General features: G+C 40.1%; 1 protein-coding gene across 12 annotated transcripts in view; it reads left to right on the top strand.

Annotated features, from left to right (window-relative positions):
* CACNB4 (calcium voltage-gated channel auxiliary subunit beta 4) overlaps nt 1-23,789 on the top strand; it is a 268,744-nt gene that overhangs the window by 206,588 nt on the left and 38,367 nt on the right. For 11 of the 12 annotated variants that reach the window (XR_012421105.1, XR_012421106.1, XR_012421107.1 and 8 more), the window contains 4 exons: nt 11,767-11,886; nt 14,239-14,361; nt 18,555-18,685; nt 22,456-22,532. Coding sequence is in view for 4 of the 12 variants with exons in the window: in XM_005573185.4 (XP_005573242.1) it covers nt 11,767-11,886; nt 14,239-14,361; nt 18,555-18,685; nt 22,456-22,532 (451 nt within the window). In the remaining 8 variants the exon portion in view is untranslated. Of the gene's footprint in view, nt 1-11,766; nt 11,887-14,238; nt 14,362-18,552; nt 18,686-22,455; nt 22,533-23,789 lie in introns of those variants that run through there. The other variant, XM_074009120.1, reaches the window with a different exon arrangement.

Genomic DNA, 23,789 nt, shown 5'->3' with positions numbered 1-23,789 from the left:
TCATGTCATCCGTAAAGAGGAACAATTTGACTTCTCATTTCCATCTGGATGCCTTTTATTTCTTTCTCTTACCTGATTGCTCTGGCTAAAACTTTCAGTATATGTTGAATAACAGTAGCGAAAGTGGGCATCTTTGTTCCAGTTCTTAGAGGATTCAGCATGATGTTAGCTGTGGGTTTGTCATACATGGACTTTATTACATTGATATATGTTCCTTTTATCCCTAATTCATTGAGAATTTTTATCATGAATGGGTGTTGACTTTTGTCAAATGAGTTTTCTTCATCTGTTGAGATGATCATATGGTTTTTGTCTTTCAGTCTGTTGATGCAATGTGTCACATTTATTGACTGGCATATGTTGAATCATCCTTGCATCCCTGGGATAAATCCCACTTGATAGATCCCACGTGATGTTTTTGATATGTTGAATTCCATTTGCTAGTATTTTGTGGAGATTTTAAAATTATTTTTATCTTTTTTAGAGACAGAGTTTTGATCTGTTGCCCAAGCTGGAGTGCAGTGGCATGATCATAGCTCATTACAGCCTTGAACTCCTAAGCTCAGGTAATTCTCCTGCCTCAGCCTCCCTAAGTGCTGGGATTACAGGCATGCACCACCACACTTGGTCTTGTTGAGGGTTGTTGTGTCTTATTCATCAAAGATATTGGCATTGACCCTTCGTTTTCTTTTTTTGCCTTGTCCTTTTTTCTATTTTTATTCCTTTCTCATATTAATGAGTGAAGAGATAGGTTGTTCATCTTTTTCTTATTAACTTGTTAGAGCTCTTTGGATATGAAGGATATTAAACCCGAGTCACTTATGTGACAATGTTTTCTTTTTGTCATTTTCATTTTGACTATTTTATTATTTTTCCCAGACAGATGTTTTAAAATTTTTACTTAGTGAGATTTATCAATCTTTTCTTTTCATGGCTTCTGAACTTTTTGGCATGCTATTTTAAAACTTTAGCATAGTTTCTGCTACTGGTAGTGGGTGTGTGTTTATATACATATATATGTATATTTTAATATATATGTGTTTATATATAATATTGCCTTTAAATACCTTCATCTACAATTTATTTTTATATAACATATAAGACTGATTGTGATGGCTCATGCCTGTAATCTCAGCACTTTGGGAGGCTCAGTTGGGTAGAGTGCTTGAGGTCAGGAGTTTGAGACCAGCCTGATCAGCATGGCAAAATGCCATCTTTATGAAAAATACAAAAATTAGCTGGGCATGGTGGCACATGCCTACAGTCCCAGCTACTAAGGAGCTGAGGCACGAGAATTGCTTGAGCCTAGGGGGCAGATGTTGCAGTGAGCCAAGATCATACCTCTGCACTCTAGCCTGGGCAACAGAACAAGACTTTGTCTCAAAAAAAAAAAAAAGATATAAAATAGGGATCTATTTTTTTTTTTTTCCAGTTGGCTAGCTCAGTTTCCCAACACTATTAATTGGATGGTCATTCTTTTCCCTTTGATTTACAGTTTCCTATATCATACATTAGTCTCCCATACAGAGCAGTCAGTTTGTGGTCTCGTAATTTCATTGATCTGCGCCAGTACCAAACATGTTTAACTTTTGTAGTTTTGTATATTTTCATATCTATTAAAAAGGCTAATTATCTTTTATTCTTCTTTTAACATTTTTTTCTAAACAGTTTCTGGATTTTAATATTTCCAGTCAACTTGCGTATCATTCTGTCAAGTTAAAATTGATTTTATTCTTCACTGGTCTTTCCTGCATGATTTCCAGCAACCCCTGGAGGCAGGAAGAATGTACGCCCTTTGGGTGAAGTCTGGGCAGTATTGGGGTCTCCATTTAAGGTTCTCGCCTTCCCCCTGAAGCCATCTCATTGATTTTTTCATTCAGCAAATAGTTTGGAGCTCCTATGAAGCTTTGTGCTAGGAACTCTGAGGACCACAAAACTGATAAGACATGAGTCCTGCCTGAAATGAAGTAGAGGCTTTACTGTGGTTTCAATTGTGTCTTCAGCGACCTCTTGGGGAAGCCCTTCTGTTTTTGATGGCATACCTGGATTCAGTTAGCCGTGCATACACATTCCCTTAATGGGAAACTTTAGCCAGTTTTTTTAAAAAAATCATTCCAAAGAGTTATTTAAAGATGTTTTTTCATCACACGGTTCCTGGGGCTAAGAAATGACATGGGCAAGACTCGAGTCCTTTTCCCTACTTTCTTCCTGTCTTCTAAACCAAGCTACATTATTCTTTTTTATCTGACAGAAGGAAGTCTTTTCTTTTTTTTAAAGACACAAGTGATTGCCTAAAGCTACTTTTAGGGGAAACATATATACTGTTGTCGTATCTCTAATCTGACTCTCAAGAAAACAGACCGCAATGTAAAAATAGTGTTGGGTGTGCTGCTTTGTAAACCACTCTGAGGGCCACGTGAGAAGAAAGCGTCTCTCAGTCAATCACTTTTCCAGAAGTCTGTGTTTTCAAGCAACGATCAGCGCCTCATCAGCAGGCAGCACTGCTTCTACCAGCAGCATATTCAGGATTTCCTGAACAAATACTGCGATTTCCTTTTTAACGTCTCTGCTGAAACTAGATTAGTGCAGTTTGAGCAGCCACCCTGGAATGAAGCCCTTGTGCCAGGGCTAACGCTGCCAAGTGCAAGTGCCAGGATCCGCCAGCGGGAGCCACCCTGTCGTATACCTGTGTCATGTAGGTTGATCAGAAGCTCTCATGAAGTTTTGACTAGGCAGAGTGGGTCTCTAGAGCAGCTGCTCAGTGTCGCATGATGTTATTCTGTGACCTGTATATAGTAAGGCTTGGTTGCTGGAGGCCACCTTCTCCCAGTAGGTGATCACTTTCCCTTTCCCAGAAGGAAAGTGAGCTCCACAATCTCACTGTCCCTACTGTTAAAATAAAGTTCTTGTTGGATGCAAAAATGATCATGGGTGTTTTCAACTTCTGTTACTCCTTAGTCTCACAGAAGGGTTTTGATGTATTGCTAATTGTGCTTATTGATATAGCACTTCTTACATACCTGTAAAATATTACGTGCTGATTATCACAGCAGTTTTTGCCCAAAAGCATCCATATCAAGTAATCTTTGTTTTTTGTTCTTTCCCCAGTGTATATGTTAAACCACATGAAATTACAACTGCAATGTTTGCAATTTCATGATTCAACCTAATGTAAAAGGAATCTACCCTCTTGCTACCACCATTACCATTGGTTTAACTTGCAAATCTGCTTGTAGCTCACATCTCAGTTTCTCCTTTCTCAGAAGTGCCTAAATGGCCATGGCTGGTACTTTGAACTATACTGTATATTTATATATAATTATAATTTAATTACAAGAAATAATCTGTAAATAAGTGGTGTGAACATAATCCGAGGCATTATCATTTTAGAGAAAAAGAAAACTCTCACTAGTACCTTAGAATCACCTACCAAGAACTAAAATGCTGAAGAAAAATTTTGTGATTAGAGTAGTAACTCAAAGAAATTCACAAACCAAAACCTTGGTAGCCTACAGATACCATGTGAATGCAGAAATAGTGAACATGTCTTTTGAAAAGCAGTCTGCCGTTCACTTCCCATGATCTCAGATTGGCATTTTAAAATTTACATCTATCATTGTAAATTAGTGAGATTCTGGTGTTTGATTAATATTAACAAAATATTGAAGAACGTTGTTTTGTTTTACTGAAGGCAACTAAAATGTTTGATGTTAGACCATTTAGGCTGTGGCTGGTACTACTGGGAGAAGGTGGCCTCCAGCAACCAAGCTTTACTATATGCAGGTCACAGAATAATATCATGGGACACTGAGCAGCTGCTCTAGAGACCCACCCTGCCTAGTCAAAACTTCATGAGAGCTTCATGAGAGCTCTCCTTTCCATCTCTATCTGGGCCTTTTTGTCACCTCTCTCCTTGTGCTTGAGGAGTCAATTAAAATTCTTCTGCTGTTATCTCCATTCATGGGTCTCCTCAGACTAGCAATTAAAAGAAACCTGTCTGAAATCAGGGCAATTACAGCCAAAACTCGCCAGCACAACGGGGAGGGTAAGATTGGCCAACTTTTATAAATTAATACTACTTCCTGTTAAATCAATTCTGTAAAATAGTTGTAATGGAACCCATTAATTTGTATTCCATTTATGAGATTATTCAGATAAAGCCTGTGCTTTGGTTTGAACTATACTGTATATGTATAATTATAATTTAATTACAAGAAATAATCTGTAAATAAGTGGTGTGAACATAATCCGAGGCATTATCATTTTAGAGAAAAAGAAAACTCTCACTAGTACCTTAGAATCACCTACCAAGAACTAAAATGCTGAAGAAAAATTTTGTGATTAGAGTAGAAACTCAAAGAAATTCACAAACCAAAACCTTGGTAGCCTACAGATACCATGTGAATGCAGAAATAGTGAACATGTCTTTTGAAAAGCAGTCTGCCGTTCACTTCCCATGATCTCAGATTGGCATTTTTAAATTTACATCTATCATTGTAAATTAGTGAGATTCTTGTGTTTGATTAATATTAACAAAATACTGAGGTTTTTTTGTTTTACTGAAGGCGACTAAAATGTTTGATGTTTTAACGTAAGTTTTTGCACCAGATTTTATAGGGCAAATTTTAAAAAATGAGTCTACCACACCCTAGGTCCCCCAGTAGTGATCTATGAGAGTGTGTGGAATGGGAGGATGTTCGTGTTGCCTGTCTGAGCCTCAGAGGCCTCATCCGTACAGCGTGGATAATCATAACTTACTTCTTAGGGTTGATGAGATAATAATATCTATAAGTTAGTGAGGGATGAGCAAACATTCATTCTCTTCCGCTTCCTTTTAACAGCCTTCTATGAATGTGCTCCTTTGCTACCCTTGACTGCTCTTTGAAACCTAAAAAGGAACCTTAGTCAGATTAATAGCTGGGGCTGAACTTTAGGTCTTCCATCCAATAAGAGTGAGCTGCTGTGATTGTTAAGCAGAACTCGTCTTACTTTTTTCAACCAACATTTTTGAAAACCTATTTATGAGAATCCACGCAAGGTACCTTAAAGAAAAGTTGTCATCTCGGAGATACAATTTCAAGAGATTCTCACTCCACCAACGTACTGGGAATGTATACTTATCCAGTGCTCGGGATTTAGGCAATGAAGTCTGTAATTAAAAAAAAAAAAACAAAACTCATGCTATGAGGGTGAAGTTGCTAATAATTAGCATCACACCAAGTAAGTACAACCTTGGTCAATTAACCACCCGAGAAGAACTTAAAATCATGGAACAAAGAAGAGAGAGATTCTGATGGGAGTGACTGTGTCTTTCTTTGTACAAACTCGAGGTCCTGCCATGCCAGGCAGTGTAGGGCCTACGTACTTGGAGACACAGCCCGGACCCTGCTAGGCTGGGTGCCCTAGCAAAGAGCTCTGGACGTGTTTGATAAAGGGGGTGAAGGAAAAAGAAAGCGTATTTGCAAGAAAGGGAGGGGCCGGCCTGTCAAGATAAAGATAGCCTAATGGCAACCTTGTAGGTGAGTTATATTCACTCATCTACCCAGGGAAATCTGGGAAAGTCACCAAGAATGGGCTGTGTTCCTTCTGCAATGTGGAGAAATGCATTGTCAAGTCATTACAAACTTAGCAGAGAAAAACGGGCACAAACTCATTGGGAGTGATATATTTCTCTGAGCGTTTCATGATCGCTTAGTCTACTTAATGCACCTTATTTATTTATTTATTTATTTTGAGACAGAGTCTTACTCTGTTGCCCAGGCTGGAGTGCAGTGGCATGATCTCGGCTCACTGCAACCTCCTTCTCCCAGATTCAAACAATTCTCCTGTCTCAGCCTCCCAAAGAGCTGGGATTACAGGTGTGTACCACCACACCCAGCTAATTTTTTTTTTTTTTTTTTTTTTTTTGAGACAGAGTCTAGCTCTGTTGCCCAGGCTGGAGTGCAATGGCCGGATCTCAGCTCACTGCAAGCCCCGCCTCCCGGGTTCACGCCATTCTCCTGCCTCAGCCTCCCGAGTAGCTGGGATTACAGGCGCCCGCCACCTCGCCCGGCTAATTTTTTTTGTATTTTAGTAGAGACGGGGTTTCACCGTGTTAGCCAGGATGGTCTCGATCTCCTGAACTCGTGATCCGCCCGTCTCGGCCTCCCAAAGTGCACCCAGCTAATTTTTGTATTTTTGTAGAGACAGGGTTTCACAACGTTGGCCAGGCTGGTCTTGAACTCCTGACCTCAGGTGATCCACCTGCCTTGGCCTCCCAAAGTGCTGGTATTACAGGCATGAGCCATGGCACCTGGCCCAGTGCAACTCTTAAAATGCCAGATTTACACCAAGATTAGCATTCGTTTATCTGATCCAGAAGGGGAAACTGACATTTTGAATGTCTACTACCACACAGCCCAATATGGTAGCCACTAGCTACAGGTAGAATTTAAATTTAAATTAATTAAAAGGCAGTAACACTTTAAAATTCTAAAAAATTAAATTAAAAATTCAGCGTATTAGTCTCTCTAGTCACATTTCAAGGGCTCAATAACCACATGTGGATTGTGGCTGCCATAGTAGACAGCGTCCATGTCCGTCATTGCAGTAAAAGTTCCTTTGGACAGCACTGGTTTAGTAGCATCAGCATTACGCTTATGCACTATGTTGTACATGTATTATCTTATTGATTCTCAAATCAATCCCAAAGAAGGACTTCATTCTCATTTTGCAGATGAGGCAAGAATCCCCAGGAAAATGAGCAGTTCTCTCTCATGTAGTGGCCACTCTAGTATCCGACTGATGGTCAGCATTCAGTGAATGGAGAGCTAAGCTAGGTTGTGAGAGACTGGGATTGTGGGGCTAGGAGGCCCAGCACTTCCAACAGTGGCAAGATTCTGTTCCAGTATGATTGCATTTTATTTTATTTATTTATTTATTTGAGACAGAGTCTTGTTTTGTCTTTCAGGCAGAGTGCTTTGGCATGATCATGGCTCACTGGAGCCTCGACCTTGCAGGCTCAAGTAATCCTCCCACCTCACCCTCCCAAGTAATGGGACTATAGGTGCACACTACCATGCCTGACTAATTTTGTTTTAAATTTATTTTTTGTAGATATGGGGCCTTACTATGTTACCTAGGCTGGTCTCAAACTCCTGGGCTCAAGCAATTCTCCTGCCTCAGCCTCCCAAAGTGCTGGGATTTCAGGCATGAGCTACCATGCCCGGCCTGGTTGCATTTTAAAATCAAACCTTTGTAGACCCTTGCCTCTCCTTGCTGTAATTTAATGATTTGCCTAAATACTAAAATTACTCATAAAAAGAGAAAGTCTATTTCCGTTTTAAAAGGACAAGATAAGTAAGTAGATGCGTCGTCCTGAGCTGGGAATGGAGAATAGCTGCAAATAGGCACAAGGTTTCTTTTGAGGGGTTAGAAATGTTCTATTAGATTGTGATATAAATTGTCTTCTGTAAATTTATTAAAAATCATTGAATTGTACACTAAAAATGTGTGAATTTTATGTATATGTAAGTTATACTTCAATAAAGCTATTTTTAAACAAAGAACAATCCTAAGACTCTAGGGCAGCCAAAAATTTAATGTGAAAAAGCTGCCAAACCTTTAATTAGTGGGTCAAAGTTTAATTGCTGGTATTTTCCAAATTTCCCCCATGATGTTGAAAAAGAAATGATGTTTCATCTGAAACCAAACACCAGGAAACTCTACAAGGTGTGCATTATTATCTACATTTTCTAACAGGGGAAATTAGGACTCAGAAGGTTAAATAACTTGCTTAAGATTCACAGCCAACTAGAACTGGTGACAGCGTCAAACCCAATACTGTCTGGCTCCAACAGCCATGGCTGCTGTCCTGTTGATATCATGCACCCTCTCTCTGTGAATGAGAAGAAGCCCTTGCATTGTTTCACTTAAGATCATCTTCCTTCTCTCAGAAGACCACAGCTAGCTGATTTTCCAGTGTTACTATCTGCATTTTGCCTTTTGTACTTGAGAAGATTCCCTAAAGGGAAAAAAGACTAGACCAAAATATCTTTCTTTTTTTTTTTTTTTTTTTTTTTTTTGAGACAGGGTCTGGCTCTGTCACCCAGGCTGGAGTGCAGTGGCGTGATCTTGGCTCACTGCAATATGACTTTATCACTACATGGTATGACTTGCAGAGGTGTCTGCATAAGAGCTTTTGAAGGACTAGTCACTGTCATGTTTCTTGCACGTGGGTTAACAGCCCAGTTTTAGATCACTTGATACATTGGGTAGCTTGCTCCTACCTGTTTTATGAAACAGAATGCTAGAAAATTATAAGCTGATGGGGCTTCCATCAGGTCTCTCCAGCTTTGGCCAGGCCTAGTAACATTTGTGTCTTCAGTTGTGTTCTCTTAGCATCTAACATTCTTTCCTTCTTGCCATCTCTCTGTCTTTTCGATCGTTAACTATTTAACCAGATATCTGGGTGATGCCTCTCCAACCTGTCCTGGTCTTACTAAGCCTCGCATGGCCACCTGCCCTTCCTGGATACTTCCAGGGGTCAGGCCCAGGCAGTTTCCTTCTAGCCTCTCTAGCTCACTTGCTCTTCCCTCTGTGCCTTTGTAAACAACACAGATCCTTTCCTTTATCTTTTCCTTCCTTTTTTTCTGGGATATGTTCATACTCCCTTTCAACTAGTTGAAACAAAATAAACCAAACCAAACCAAAAATAAATAAAAACAAGAAACCAAGCCGGTATCAAGCCCGCAGAACATGTCTGTGGGCCAAATTTGGACTCTTGAATGTTGGACTTTTGCTTTTTCATATACAAAGCAATGGAGATGACGTTAAAAAAAAAAAAAAAGTAAATGTTGTGATGATATAACACTGATTATGAAAATGGGTATCACAGTGCTTTATTTTTCCCTCTACCAATATCCTTAGAAACAGGGAGTAAACAGAAACTTCTGCTTCTACACATTTGGCCATAGTAGAGTTTATTAGATTTGAGACTCTTACAATGTCGTTCACATTTCAACATAAAGTTCATTTGTAGGAGTCCCTGAGTCACTTCTTGTGTACTCAGAGATAATTAAATGCCAGGATTTGAAAAGTTGTTAAGGTAGTTGCAGGAAATCAGCTGTCTTCTAGTGGCAGTAGTGGAGTGTGTATTCAGCTGCTTGACTCACTACCCCAGCAGGCAGCTTGCTTTTTTTGTGAACTGTAGGCACTAACCATCCCCAGAACATGTTTTCAAAACTAGGCAAGTGCCTTCTTACTGACTTATATTCCATAGTCTCACTTGATACTCCCAATGTCTTCACAGCAGCCAGTCTAGCTCCCTTAGGATGGTCCATCACATATCACATTTCCAGCAAAGCATTGCCTAGGACTAACTCCAAACTGTTTCCTTCGGTATTTTAGAAACACTGGGTCAGGCACAGTGGTTTACACCTATAATCCCAGCACTTTGGGAGGCCAAGGCAGGAGGATCGCCTGAGCCTAGGAATTTGAGACCAGCCTGGGCAACATGACAAGGCCCCATCTCTACAAAAAAAAAAAAAAAAAAAAAAAAGAAAAAGAAAAATTGAAATATTGGTTTTTTTTTTTTTTCCGTCTTCTTCTGGATTTTATGCAGGTGTACCTAAATTCAGACAAAAGATGTGTTCTGAGAGAACTCTCTGGTTTAAAGGACTTCAAGATAGCTCTCTTTTTAGGCAATGAATATGTCTATGAAACAGTCACCCTGCGCTGATTCGTTTTGTAGGTCCAAAATTTTTCCCTAGTAGATTTGCACGGAGGAATTTCATTATAATTCAGTTAACAAATACATTTCCTCTATAAAGGGCACTTTCAGAAGCACTACATAAAGTACATGGATTTGGACACATTCCGATTATCAGGTTTATAGGACATTTTCTATGCAGTAAATACAGTAAGAAAAATGGCTACACTTCAAGATGGGTTATTGTGTATATATAATCATTGAGAAATTAATGCTTTTTGTTTTTATCAATGTGAAAATGTCAGCACTAGGAAACGAGGATGAAAAAGTTGATTTATTGTGTGCCTGTTATGTGCCAGATCCTGGAGTAGGTATTTTAATGTCAAATGCAGCTCAGTGTGGGATGTGAATCTGCTGGCTCTAAGGCTGAACTACCTGCGTTTGAATCTCAGCCTTCCCTTCCCACTGCTGTGAGGATTCAGTGAGAAAGAGTGTCCAAAGTATCTAGCCCATGCTGGTGCGATAGCAAGAACTCAGTAAGTAGGCAGTGTCCCTCTTTAATAGACAAGGAGACTGTCTCAGAGTGGTCCAGTAACTTCTATAATGTTTTCTGCAGTACGTTGCAGAGGCAAAATTTGGAACCAGGGCTTGACTGGGCACTCTGATAAAACCGCTAGCCAGGAGTTCTTGTTCTAGGCTGCTGGGAAAATCTATGCTACCTTCGCTAGAATGATGGCCTCTACTGAGAGACAAAGTTGCTCTTAAAGCCAGCAAATTCACAAATAAACATTTCTACATGTAGAAAAACTTTCAAAGGGCCAGATTCAGCAGTCAACTATTTCTTAAAGCTCTTCTTCCCCCCAGTGGACAGCAAATTCTCAGCTATATGGATAGGTCTATGTTTTTGAAAACCTGTGCATGATTTATGAAACATATCAAATACACCAGTCCTCCCAATACCTCTGCTGTGTAAATGTTACCATCTATGCAAATATCAACTTCTAATGCCAGCTTAAGGAAACTGTAAGGATGATGTTCCTGTAGCAGCCATAAGACAAACCTCCGGGGTTTTTTGTGGGGGGAGGCATGGAGGGGGTGGTTGACTTTTTAACTTGGCCACATCAGTCAGACTGGATTTCAGTGCTTTTTTTTTTTTTTTTTTTTTTTTGAGGTGGAATCTTGCTCTGTCACCCAGTCTGGAGTGCAATGGCGCCGGCTCGGCTCACTGCAGCCTCTGCCTCACTCCTGCCTCAGCCTCCCAAGTATCTGGGATTACAGGCGCCCGCCACCACGCCTGGCTAATTTTTGTATTTTTAGTAGAGACGGGGTTTCACTATGTTAGCCAGGCTGGTTTCAAACTCCTGACCTTGTGATCCGCCCACTTGGGCCTCCCAAAGTGCTGGGATTACAGGCGTGAGCCACCGCGCCCAGCCTTCAGTGCTATTTAAATAGCTCTTCTAGTGTGGGCTTCAACTGAGAACATCCCTGTTTTCATCCTCAAGGTTGTTTTTCTGCTCAGTGTTCTTGTTGACCACGTCTGGGCCGCTGCAGGACAATGAAGTTTTAGTAGTGAAAGAGTTCAATAGTGTTGACACTGAAACTGGAAAATCATTTTACTAATGTAGGATGATGCTTTACTATATTGAAATCTTAGACAAATAGATGACCCATAGCCCCAATACAGGTAGGATTTATCTTTTGTAATAAGCTGAGTCTCTTTTTCCTTTAGATGTATATGTAAAAGAGAAGATGGATGAAAACTAACGTTTCACAAGTGATATGGGCTTAATATAGCACAAAAACAAGAAGAATTGGTGCTGAGTATCACATAATTTTTATTGCAGTTTACTTCCTAGCACTTAATCTAGTCAAAATATTTTTCTTCACAACATTGCTACTTTCCGAATAACTCAGACGCTTAACTATATTCTGTCATCTAAATTTATATCTGCAATAAGGCATGGAGTGTGTGCATCAAATTTTAGGCAAATGAAAAGAACTCGCCCCAGGATACTGTTATGCATGTGACAATTTAAGAAGCTACACATCATCTCAAACTATTCTGTTTTCTTTGCCAGGGTTCAGCGGATTCCTACACAAGCAGGCCGTCTGACTCCGATGTCTCTTTGGAAGAGGACCGGGAAGCAATTCGACAGGAGAGAGAACAGCAAGCAGCTATCCAGCTTGAGAGAGCAAAGGTGACTCTCTTTCCCTCTCTTTAGCTCACAAGTGGGTCGCTGCTCAGTGGCTACCAGCTGCTCTTCCCCTACCTCACACATTTCTGGAATAATCATTTCGTGATTATTCTAATAAGCCTCCAGATTGGGAAGCTCTCTGATCCCTTCACCTCTAGTTGAGGTTAGTTAACATCTCCAAAGGGGCATTTCCTCAGAACCTTCACCTTTTTGTATTTGGTTTAGTGGTGAATTATTGGTTATCTTCCAACTTAGCAATATCAAGCCTCCCATGCCCAGTGTTGGCAGAGAGCCCACCAGGTACCAGCTCGCCCTGTCTATTCCTGGCCCCTCCTCGTCCATTACCTCAGCCTTTATTACAGGCCACACGTGTGCTGTTGCTCTGTGGATCGCCCTGTTTGTTTCTCTACTCTTCTCTCTAGCTTTCAGTGTCCCACCTCAAGTTCAGTGTGAAGTTCGGGACTTTGAACAACTCTGAAAAGTGCAGCAAAGACGAGCAATAAAGGCCATTGCCAAAATAGACCTTCAGATATTCCACAAAGAGAGGCCTCCATAGAAATCGCTGCATCCACAGGAAGCAGCAAGGAAACACTTGCACAGTTGAAAGTTAGAACCAGAACAGTCACTAGGGATCTCCCATTCTGTGTGCTTCCAACTTCGTTTTGTTTGTTTTCTGATTTTTTGAAGCACAGACTCCTTTTGTCCATTGACATTTTATGCACAATAGCAAAATACAAGACAAGGTCATGGCCAGTCTGTCCTCTTTGCCCTCCATGACAGACTCCTAAGGTATATTGATTTAGTCTTTCTGATTTTTAGAAGAAGAAAAAACAGAAGCCCAAATAAAGTGAATTCCTTCCCTTTTCTATTTTTATTGTAAAATCTTCAGAGGTGAGAGGCTGTGCGTGGTGGCTCACACCTGTAATTCTAGCTACTTGGGAGGCTAAGGTGGGAGGATCACGTACCCAGGAAATAAAGGCTTCAGTGAGCTGAGATCATACCACTGCACTCCAGCCTGGGCAACAGAGCAAAACCCTACCAAAAAAAAAAAAAAAAGAAAAGAAAAAAGAGGGGCCAGGTGCAGTGGCTCATGCCTGTAATCCCAGCACTTTGGGAGGCCGAGGCAGTCAGATCACAAGGTCAGGAGTTATAGACCAGCCTGACCAACATGGTGAAACCCCACCTCTACTAAATACACAATAAAATTAGCCGGGCCTGGTGGCGTGTCCCTGTAATCCCAGCTACTCAGGAGGCTGAGGCAAGATAATCACTTGAACCCAGGAGGCGGAGGTTGCAGTGAGCTGAGGAGTGCAAAGATCACGCCATTGCACTTCAGCCTGGGTGACGACAAGACTCTGTCTCAAAAAAAAAAAAAGAAAGAAAGAAAGAAAAAAAAAAAGAGGTGGGAGGAGAACAATGCAGTCAAATTAGGTGTCTTCATTTGCCTCAACACCTGTGATGTTTGTGCTCTCTTGGTGGAAGGGGCTTTTCTTGCAGTACATGTGAAGGGACATCAGTGAGGTTCTAGCCTCAACTGCTGTTCCCCAGTCAGATTCCCAGCATGAATATATAAGCTGGTAACAAAGCAGCTCAGAATATCAGGAATCTTGTGTCTCACTGTGGCTAATTTTTGTTATAAAATTTTCTTTCAGAATCTGTTTTGTGGCCATTGCGGTCACCCAAATGTGGGTGGCAGCACCGTTTGCTTAGGTTGGTGGTTTACTTGTCCCCACAGGGCTGTGCCAGCCTGAGAGCACTTTGCTGAGAGGCATTTGTGTAAAAAGAGTTTCAAAACCAGCTGTGTTAGCTAGAGAGAAGATGATCTGTGAAGAGCCCTGCCCATCAGCTTTGAGGCTAACTAACCCTTCTTTTCCCTTGAAGGACCAGATAGTCTGTTGTATAGAATTCCACAGGTTTTCAAATCTGGACTATTTCAAAAATACTATTTTATCCTCTTCCCACTTTTTTTTTTCTTTTTAAAAAGACCTAGCACACGTTTCCTGTATTCCAAGGTAAGAAGGTATTGGTTATCATTTAAAATAAGCACAGATTTAGAGAAGAGACTGTCTTTCTCCCCTGCCTTTGTCTATCCCTCTTAATACTTTAGAGCACATTTTAAAATTTGGAATATTGGAAAGTATTGCAGGAGAGGAAAAATGATTGGGCTGATAGGACCGAATCGTTTTCAGAGTCGTCTCTGCAGGTTTCTTGATATTGCCTGAGAATGTAAAACTCATTTGAGATCCCTCTTTGGAAAGTTATTTCTCTTACTACCTGGTACGATCAGAGTTTCAATATTTAAAACGCTCCTCTGTCCTCCCTTCCTCATTCCTTATTCCATGGTTCTGTCCCTAGTCCAAACCTGTAGCATTTGCCGTGAAGACAAATGTGAGCTACTGCGGCGCCTTGGACGAGGATGTGCCTGTTCCAAGCACGGCTATCTCCTTTGATGCTAAGGACTTTCTACACATTAAAGAGGTAAATGTAGAACATACTGTATCCCTTCACCTGCCAAAAAGCTGAAGCTAGGAATCAGCTCTGAGCCAGACTAGCCAGAGGGAGACCCAAGGAGCTGCCAGTGCGGTACCTCATTTAATTTGCTGAGTCTTCCAAATCTAGTCATTTTCATCAAGATTGAGAAGTCTGAGATCATTGCTTGCATTATCACACACTTACAAAGTTAAATCACAGTCAACCCTAAAATTATAGCATGGATTTCCGACAGACCTCTATGATCCTCTGGACACCTTAAATCCCCTTCTGTGACTGCAGAGCCATAAATGTATGGATCCAGTTTAGGAAAATGTAAGTTTGGTGGCATGGCACCTACCCAGAAGGGACTATTTACAGGCGATGTTGTAATTATAGACACGTAGACTATAGTCCTGTGCACCTGGACCACGGAACCAACACTAGAGTGTATAATCATTCAAAGAAAGATTTACAGCTAAGAAAAGGGCAGAGGACTCTGGGAAGCAGAAAGGCAAAAGGGTAAAGTGTTTGAGTAGCCAAGAAGGGTGGATCCAAGACCCCTGGTGAAGGGACAGACCTTTGATAGAAAGAAGAATGCTAATTCATTGTGACAATCAGGGAAAAGATGAGTGCAGGCACAGACACTTCAGGGCCTTGGTAATAAGAAACTGAGGACCCATCAACTTCAACCATGGCCTCTACTTTCTTGATGGTACACGGGGTGAGGATGTCTACATTTGTCTAGAAAACAAGAACTCTTGACCTGAAACATGTGCCCTGGCATCTGAATGGTTAAGTTGATTATGTCTCACCATTCCCATCAAAAATGCCCAAACCATATTCATTAATTGCTAACACCCACTGTGTCCAAGGAGAAGCAGCCCTTGAAAAGGTAAGAGACGTTCTTACATGTCACGTGCACTCACTCACACCAACATTCCAACCTTGTATTTTATTGCTTTCCTGCATTTTATCAATGCCTCAATTTGTCCTGGCTGCTGTTTGAGCTATGTGCTTGTTGATCAGTGATTTTCTCTTCAGTCTGGCAGTTTGATATGTGGCATTGAGCTGATAATCCTATGTGGACCAGAACCGCCTGTTTTTATGTCTTGAAATTATCAGATAAGAAAATATCTTTGAAAGAGAAAGTGCTAATCATTTTAGGGAAATCCAAATAGAGAAGGGTTGGAACAACACCGAGGTGACCTTTGTAGAGAGCTGGCACAAGCTCCCAGAACATCAACACAAATGAACACATTTCTATAATCAGGTTATAGCCTTTCCTCTCATCCATCACTTAGAAGGCTATCTATTATGCACCATGTTAAGTACTTTCTCAGTAACAAATAAAAGCTTAAATGCAGAGAAAAGCTACAACTATGCTTGTCATGTAAGTCAAATGATGATCAAATTAAGCTCTTGAATTTACATAGTGACTTTCTCCCTAGTAACTCAAAAAACTTTCATTCACCCTGAATCAAATTCTCACTGTGCTTTGGCTGTTTCCTAGAACTAAGTTAAAACATTTTGGGAAGTTGCATTAACCATTTCAGCGAGCCCTTTAAAGTCACTTGGGTGCCATTTAACAAATGAGTGTTCCAGTGGGCTAACTTCATTTCAGGAAATAACTTAAGCCCTAGGAAACTATGACTCATGGTCTGCTTTGTCCTCAACACAGTAAAATTTAAATTCCAGACCTATGCACCTAAGATTCTAAAAGGGTCCCTTTGCCCTTTATTAATTCCAAAATAAACAGACCTATTATTTTAGGCCTGTTATACTAAAATAAAAGACAGGAAAATGGGGAGAAACACCTAAGACCTAGATTGTTCAAGGTTTTATATCACGTCAATTCACATTTCTTTTCTTTCTTTTTTAATTTTTTTGGAGACAGGGTCTTGCTCTGTTTTCGTTGGAGTGCAATGATGCAATCACAGCTCACTGCAGTCTTGAACTCCTGGGCTCAAGTGATCCTCCCACCTCAGCCTCAGCCTCCCAAGTAGCTAGGACTACAGGTGCACTACTACACCCAGCTAATTGTGTAGTGTAGTATAGTGCACTACACTAGCTAATTGTGTAGTACACTAGGTAATTAGTAGTACACTACTACACTAGCTAATAGTGTAGTACACTACACTAGCTAATTGCATAGCTAGCTAATAGTGTAGTACACTACACTAGCTAATTGTGTAGTGCACTAGGACTACAGGCACACTACTACACCCAGCTAATTGTGTGTGTGTGTGTCTGTGTGTGTGTAGATGGGGTCTTGCTATGTTGCCCTGACTGACCACAAACTCCTAGCCTCAACTGATCCTTCTACCTCAGCCTTTGAAAATGCTGGGATTACAGGAATGTGCCACCATGCCCAGCCCTCAATTTACATTTATTTCAATGCAATATACTATATGCCACTCATATAATATGCATGGAGAAGCTGTGTGCCTAACAAAGGCCAAATTCTTACCAGACCACATTTCTCATGAGTGTAAAGCTGTTACTCAGAATAACTTAAAGTTTACCCAGAACTTCATGCTATGATAATTCAATGAAACCTTCCATTCCTCCTTCATAATGTATCAGAATCATATATACACACACACACATATATATATTTCACTTTTCTATGAGCTCAGCAAAACAAACTACATATCATTGTTACATTTTGAAAAAAATATATGTGTTTATAAATATATATGTTTTGGGTCAAAGTAGGAGAGAATTGTCTTGCCCAACACTGATAAAAACAGTAAAGGAAGTTTTTAGAATCATCTCCGGAGAGTTTAAACAATAGAGCTGATACCTATTTTGTAGAAGTGACCTAGCAGAAACCTTTCCTTGAGGCAGGGAGCTTGAACTAAATTGCTTTCTGCTCTATAATTCAGCAAATGTATAGTTAGAAATGCAATTTTACTGATCCACCAAATAAGCCCACATTGACAGACTCTCACCCCACACTGGTTGAAGCCTTTGCATAGACTTGGGTCTTGAGTTTACATGTCATGGAACTTAACTTAAATGGAAATTCTGGAGTTCCCCTTGGGCTTCAGAGCGTTTGGAAATTACTTGCAAAATTTCACATACAAATATGTAATATGCTCAGACTTTGTAAGAGTAGGCATCTTTTTCTTCAAGTAGTAAGTTGGACATTAATTTGCAAATCTATATTTGAAAGATCATGACTCTTCCCCGGTGAGATTACACTACAAATAGTATTGTGGAATTTTTACCTGAGAGCTTTTGACAAATTATGGACTATTAAATGTATTTCATATCAGACATATCCGTCTTGCCTTCCAGAGTCCCAATTACATTGGTGCATATTTATCCTTGTGAAATATGTTCTTTAAGAATTGGTTAATAATAAAAAAATAAAATAATAAAATAAAATAAATTAAAGTATAATAATAATAAAAAATAAATAAATAAATAAATAAATAAATAAAGAATTGGTTAGAGCTTCTTGACAAAGACCAAAAGAATCCAAAGGTTAGGACCAGACATTAGTCCAGGGGTTCACAAACTATAGCCCACAGGTCCAGTCTGACCCACTGCCTTTTTTGTAAAGAAAAGTTTTATTGAAACAGAGCCATGCTCACTTGTTGATGTTTGCCTGAGGCTGCTTTCACACAAGGACAGCAGATTCAACTAATTGTAACAGAGACCACATGGTCGGCAAAGCCTAAAATATTTACTACTTGGACCTTTACAGAAAAAGTTTGCAGAACCCTGCTTTAGTCTATGAATCTACCTCAGATATATAGAGAGATATATATACACACACACACATATATACACACACACAATATAGTTTATATAAAATATAGTACAGGTATATATACACGCATATATACATATACAATATAGTTTATATAAAACAGTATAGATATATAGACATATATGCACATATACATATACAATATAGTTTATATAAAATAAAGTATAGTATACTATGAGAGTATAGTTTATATAAATATGGTATATAGTATGATGTATACAATATAGTATACACATACATATAAAATATAATTTATATAAAATATGGTATACACATATACATATAAAATATAGTTTATGTAAAATATAGTATAATATCATATCTTATAAATAGCATTTTATTCTTCTTGTCCCCTAAGATTCATAAACAACGTGAAGATAAGTGAATTACTATTGATAGCAATTTTATTTCTGAATTCCAGAAATATAACAATGATTGGTGGATAGGAAGGCTGGTGAAAGAGGGCTGTGAAATTGGCTTCATTCCAAGTCCACTCAGATTGGAGAACATACGGATTCAGCAAGAACAAAAAAGAGGACGTTTTCACGGAGGGTACGTTTCCATCTTTTCTATGCACTTTTTTTTTGGTCAGAAAATTGGGTGATATTTTCAAGAGTGTATGCTGTCAAAATAGAAGATACTTTGCTGTGTGCAAGGTGTTTCTGAAATTGACACAGAAGAGTTTCAGATAGTTCTCTACCTTCTGTGCATGCTGAAGCCTAACACCACTGGAGACCATATGAATTCCATGGCAAAGACTGTTTTCTGTGGCCTCAGCAAGCCCTCCTTGGAACCCAGGCTTTCCTCTAGGAGAGTCACTTCGGGCATTCTTTCTCCACACAGTGAGTGGGAGCTGACCTGAACAAGCATTATGGCTCCTCTTGGTTCACTTACAGACTCTCCCTTAAGCGGGCACATAATGTGATGGTACGTGCAGGTCCCGGCACTGACAGTACCTTCTCCACCCCAGGCTTTTTGTGGCATCTCTTTTCCCCTGGTATTTGGGTGAAGACAGCTTCAGGTGAAACAACCTTTATAGTGAACCACTCAAGTAGCCATGTAGATCTCAGAGTGCAGGTATTTAAAGGCCCCAGGAACACAAGCACAGCTTGAGAGAAGAGAAACCAATTCATCCTGAGTCTGCATGTACCGTGTCGCAGCCTGCACTGAAGCCTTGATTTCATATGTGTTACAATTTTTTGAAAGCTCTAAAATAGAAGCAGCTCTTTCTCTTGACCCTCAACCTCTGTTTTCTGTTGAATGCTTTTCTATTTCAAAAAACTCCTGTGTTCTTTGGGCGCCCACTTTTGTCATAATAAGAACTGCTCCAACAGTAATAGGAGATCACAAAAGTATAGTTACCCCACTTTTAATTATCGATCTTTTTTAGCATATAACTTGCCAATACTATTATTAATATTAATCCCTCTTGTCCCTTGTATTAGTCTGTTCTCATACTTCTTTTTTTTTTTTTTTCTTAGACGGAGTCTTGCTCTGTCACCTAGGCTGGAGAGCAGTGGCGCAATTTTGGCTCACTTCAACCTCTGCCTCCCAGGTTCAAGCAATTCTCCTGACTCAGCCTCCTGAGTAGCTGGGGTTACCAGTGCGCACCATGCCTGGCTAATTTTTGTATTTTTGGTAGAGGTGGGGTTTCACCATGTTGGTCAGGCTGGTCTCGAACTCTTGACCTTGTGATTTGCCTGCCTCAGCCTCCCAAAGTGTTGGGATTACAGGTGTGAGCCACTGCACCCGGCCTGTTCTCACACTTCTATAAAACTGGATAACATATGAAGAAAAGAGCTTTAATTGTCATGGTTCTGTAGACTGTACAGGAAGCATGGCAGCATCTGCTTCTGGGGAGGTCTTAGGGAGCTTTTACTGGTAGCAGAAGGCAAAGCAGGAGCAGGTGTCTTACATGACTGGAGCAGGAGGAAGAGACAGGGAGGTGCCACACACTTTTAAACAATCAGATCTCACTGTAACTCACTCACTGTCACAGGAACAGCACCAGGAGATGGTGCCAAACCATTCATGAGGGACTGCCCCCATGGTCCAATCACCTCTCACCAGGCCCCAACTCCAACACTGGGGATTACATCTCAACATGAGATTTCCTGCGGACACAGATCCAAACCATATCATCCCTTTTTTTCTAAACTGTTTGTCTTCCATGCTTCTTTTTAGACACATGGGGAGCATGTTTTCCTGTCTTGGGGTCTTTGCATTTGCTGTTTTTTCTTACTAGAACCTTTCTCTTCACACTTTCACCAGGCCACTCCATCTGCTTTATATCTTTGTTAGATGTCACCCTTTCAGTGACCCCTTTCCTGCCAACTGTATTTAAAATTGTACTCACTCCCCTTCCCTGTAAGTCCCATCCTTTCCCTGAGTTAGTTTTTTCTGTTACACTTATTACTCTCAGAAATATTATATGTTTACCTATTTATCTTGTTTGGTACAAGCTGAGCATCCATAATCTGAAAAGCTGAACTCCAGAATGCTCCAAAATTCAAAACTTTTTGAGGACTGACATGATGCTTGAAGGAGATGCTCATCAGAGCATTTTAGATTTCAGACATTTGGATTAGGGATGTTCAGCTAGTAAGTATATAGTGCGAATTTCCAAAATCTGAAAACAATGGAAATCCAAAACATTTCTGCTCCCAAGCATTTTGGATAAGGGATATTCAACCTGTACTGATATGTCCTACTAGTATATGACTCAATAAGGGAAAGGATTTTGTCTCCCCAATGCCACTGTTACATTTTTACTTTCTAAAACAGAGATGTACCATCAATATTTGTTGTATACAACAATGAATTATTATCATTTTAAAAGCTTTATTATTATTATTAGTTAATTATTACAGCTATGGGCCAAATAACATTTTTGTCAAAGATGATCACACATATGGTGGTGGTCCCATAAGATTATAATACCGTATTTTTATTGTATCTTTTCTAGATTTAGATACACAAATACTAACCACTGTGTTAGAGTCATCTACAGTGTTCAGTATAGTAACATCCTATACAGGTTTGTAGTCCAGAGCAATGGAGTACGCTGTACCATCTAGGTTTGTGTAAGACGCTCTACAGTGCTCACACAGCAACGAAATTGCCTAGTGACACATTCCTCAGAGGATATCCCCATTGTTAAGCCTCTCATAACAGTATATAATTTTTTTTTTTTTTTTTTTTTTTTTCCTGAGACAGAGTCTTGCTGTGTCACCCAGGCTGGAGTGCAGTGGCACAATATCGCCTCACTGCAACCTCCGCCTCCCAGGTTCAAGCAATTATCATGCCTCAGCCTCTGGAATAGCTGGCATTACAGGTGCCTGCCACCATGCCTGGCTCAGTTTTGCATTTTTAGTAGAGATGGGGGTTTCACCATGTTGGCCAGGCTGATCTGGAACTTCCGACCTCAGGTGATCTGCCCACCTCAGGTGATCCGCCCACCTTGGTCTCCCAAAGTGGGCTGGGATTACAGCTGTGAGCCACCGCCCCCGGCTGACTATATATACTTTTAAACTAAAAACTTACCTCGTGGCAGTCACAAATAGTAAAGCCAAGAGCTCACAGACATGATTTTGTTTGATCTTTATACCAACCATGTGAGGTGTAGCATCTCCTTCTATAGGTGGGGAACCTAAGGCTCAAAGACATTATGATGTGCCACAGTCCCACAACTAGTAAGTGGCAGAGCTAAGAGGAGAGAGAGATTTTTCTGACTATAGGGACCATACTCTTAAGGACTAAAAGAGAAGGGCGCTGCGGAAGTAGGAAGGTGGCAGCTCCTGATGGCGTCTGTGGGCTTCAGGGAAGCTTCCAGAGCACACCTGAGGAGACCAGAGTTGAGGATCTTCCATTCAAATAAATAATATTTTCTGTGACCAATTCCCTATAATCAGTTCTTAACTCTGATGCCCATGTAATCATCTTGTAAGAAGAAATGGTTTCTCCGGGTCTTACTGCTTGTTTTGAGCTGTGTTTGACATCTGACTGGCACATTGGTGCCTGGTGTTAGGTTAACAAGCAGTTCATAAGAACATTCCCGTCAGTGACAGTTTTGCCTGATTTCCGCATTGACTAACTAGAAGAGATGCTTTTGCAAAATATTTCAGGTCTTAACTAGTTCTCCACATTCTCTTAGAAATGAGGTCAAAGAAAACATTTGGACAGATTCTTGAAGTTCTTTATAGCAGAATTTGGTGTGTTTTGAATTATTTAATAGGATGAGGGCCAAAGAAAGCTTTGTACTCTCAAGTTCTATTTTCAAAGAATCTGGGGAGTGAGTCTTTAGTTCCTTTTCTATATCCTAGGAAATCAAGTGGAAATTCTTCTTCAAGTCTTGGAGAAATGGTATCTGGGACATTTCGAGCAACTCCCACATCAACAGGTGAGGGTTTTAGTTAAACTCCTATTCATAGACTGTATTCCTTTTTAAAATATTTGAACACACATGCAAGTATTTTTGCTAATTTGGAAACAATTTGAAGGCTTAATTTAAAGGTTTTTCTAATTAATATTTCATTTCTTATTTGTTTTCTATGGTAATTTGATTTGATTTAAAATGGTACTAAAAAATTCACATCGTTAGAATATAATTTTGAAAAATCTTATTTACCCCCCTGAGTTAATAACTGTCCATTGTGTAAACTGATATTCAAAAAATTCATTATTTTACCTAAGAAACGGACAGACTTTAAGATGGTGAGTAAAAATAAAAAAAGGAAACAAAGTGAAGCAGACTCTCAAGAAAATGCCCTGTTTTCAGTCTCCATGTGGAACTTCAGGATGTATTGGTACAGCCTGAGCTGGGAGGGTTGAAGCAGAGAGTCAGGCAGGGCCCAAATGAGGGACAGCCTCATTTCCATTTGGACAGCAGACAGCCAAGCCCTGGAATTCATGGTAATGAAGAGACAATGGTGGCCTAATTGGGAGTTGTGGTGCATTTGGAAACTATGGAGGTCTTCATGTAGGAATTTTTCTTCTACCACATTCCCTGACTCCTATAGGCTAATTTCATTCTGGCCTAGAACTGTTGCATTAGGGCATCCAGTGCCCTAATTACGAATTCCAATTGTATTATCAATTTGGAAAGGCAAGTCCAAGGCCCTATTCTGGCCTACCAAAACTGGAGGCAACTGGATTGGTTCTGGAATGGTTCTAAGTGTTTGGGTCCTTGTTCATGTGAAGCCCTCTGATCTACAGGACACTGAATCAAACCAGGTTGCTGAGCTGTGCGCAACTAGACTGGACCTGCTTGGATGTCCACAGAATTGCTTTGAATCAGTTATTGAGTATATTTTGCTTTGTTCCCATTTATTGGACATTCAGGACATTGCAGACTTTAGCTATTACAAACAGGAAAGAACAGGAAAAATGGTTATAAATTTATCTGAGGAATAACTGGTTATAAATTTATTTGAAATTGAAAAGCAAGATAGTAGGAAAAATGTGCCAATATTCTAGAAAATGGGCAAAAATGCCCGAGGGAGTGCAGAATTATGAGTTACAAATATAAACATAACTAGTGATTGAGATGCTAGTCATTTTTGCCCAAGTGGTTATTCTGTTTCCTTTTATGAAATTGCATTTGTCCAACTTGTTCCCAGCAACACTGTGCTGTGTCCAGCACGGGAACAACCCATGG

This window comes from Macaca fascicularis, chromosome 12 (genome assembly GCF_037993035.2).
Source record: "Macaca fascicularis isolate 582-1 chromosome 12, T2T-MFA8v1.1".
NCBI classification, from domain to species: domain Eukaryota; kingdom Metazoa; phylum Chordata; class Mammalia; order Primates; family Cercopithecidae; genus Macaca; species Macaca fascicularis.
This window is presented reverse-complemented; position numbering and strand designations above follow the sequence as displayed.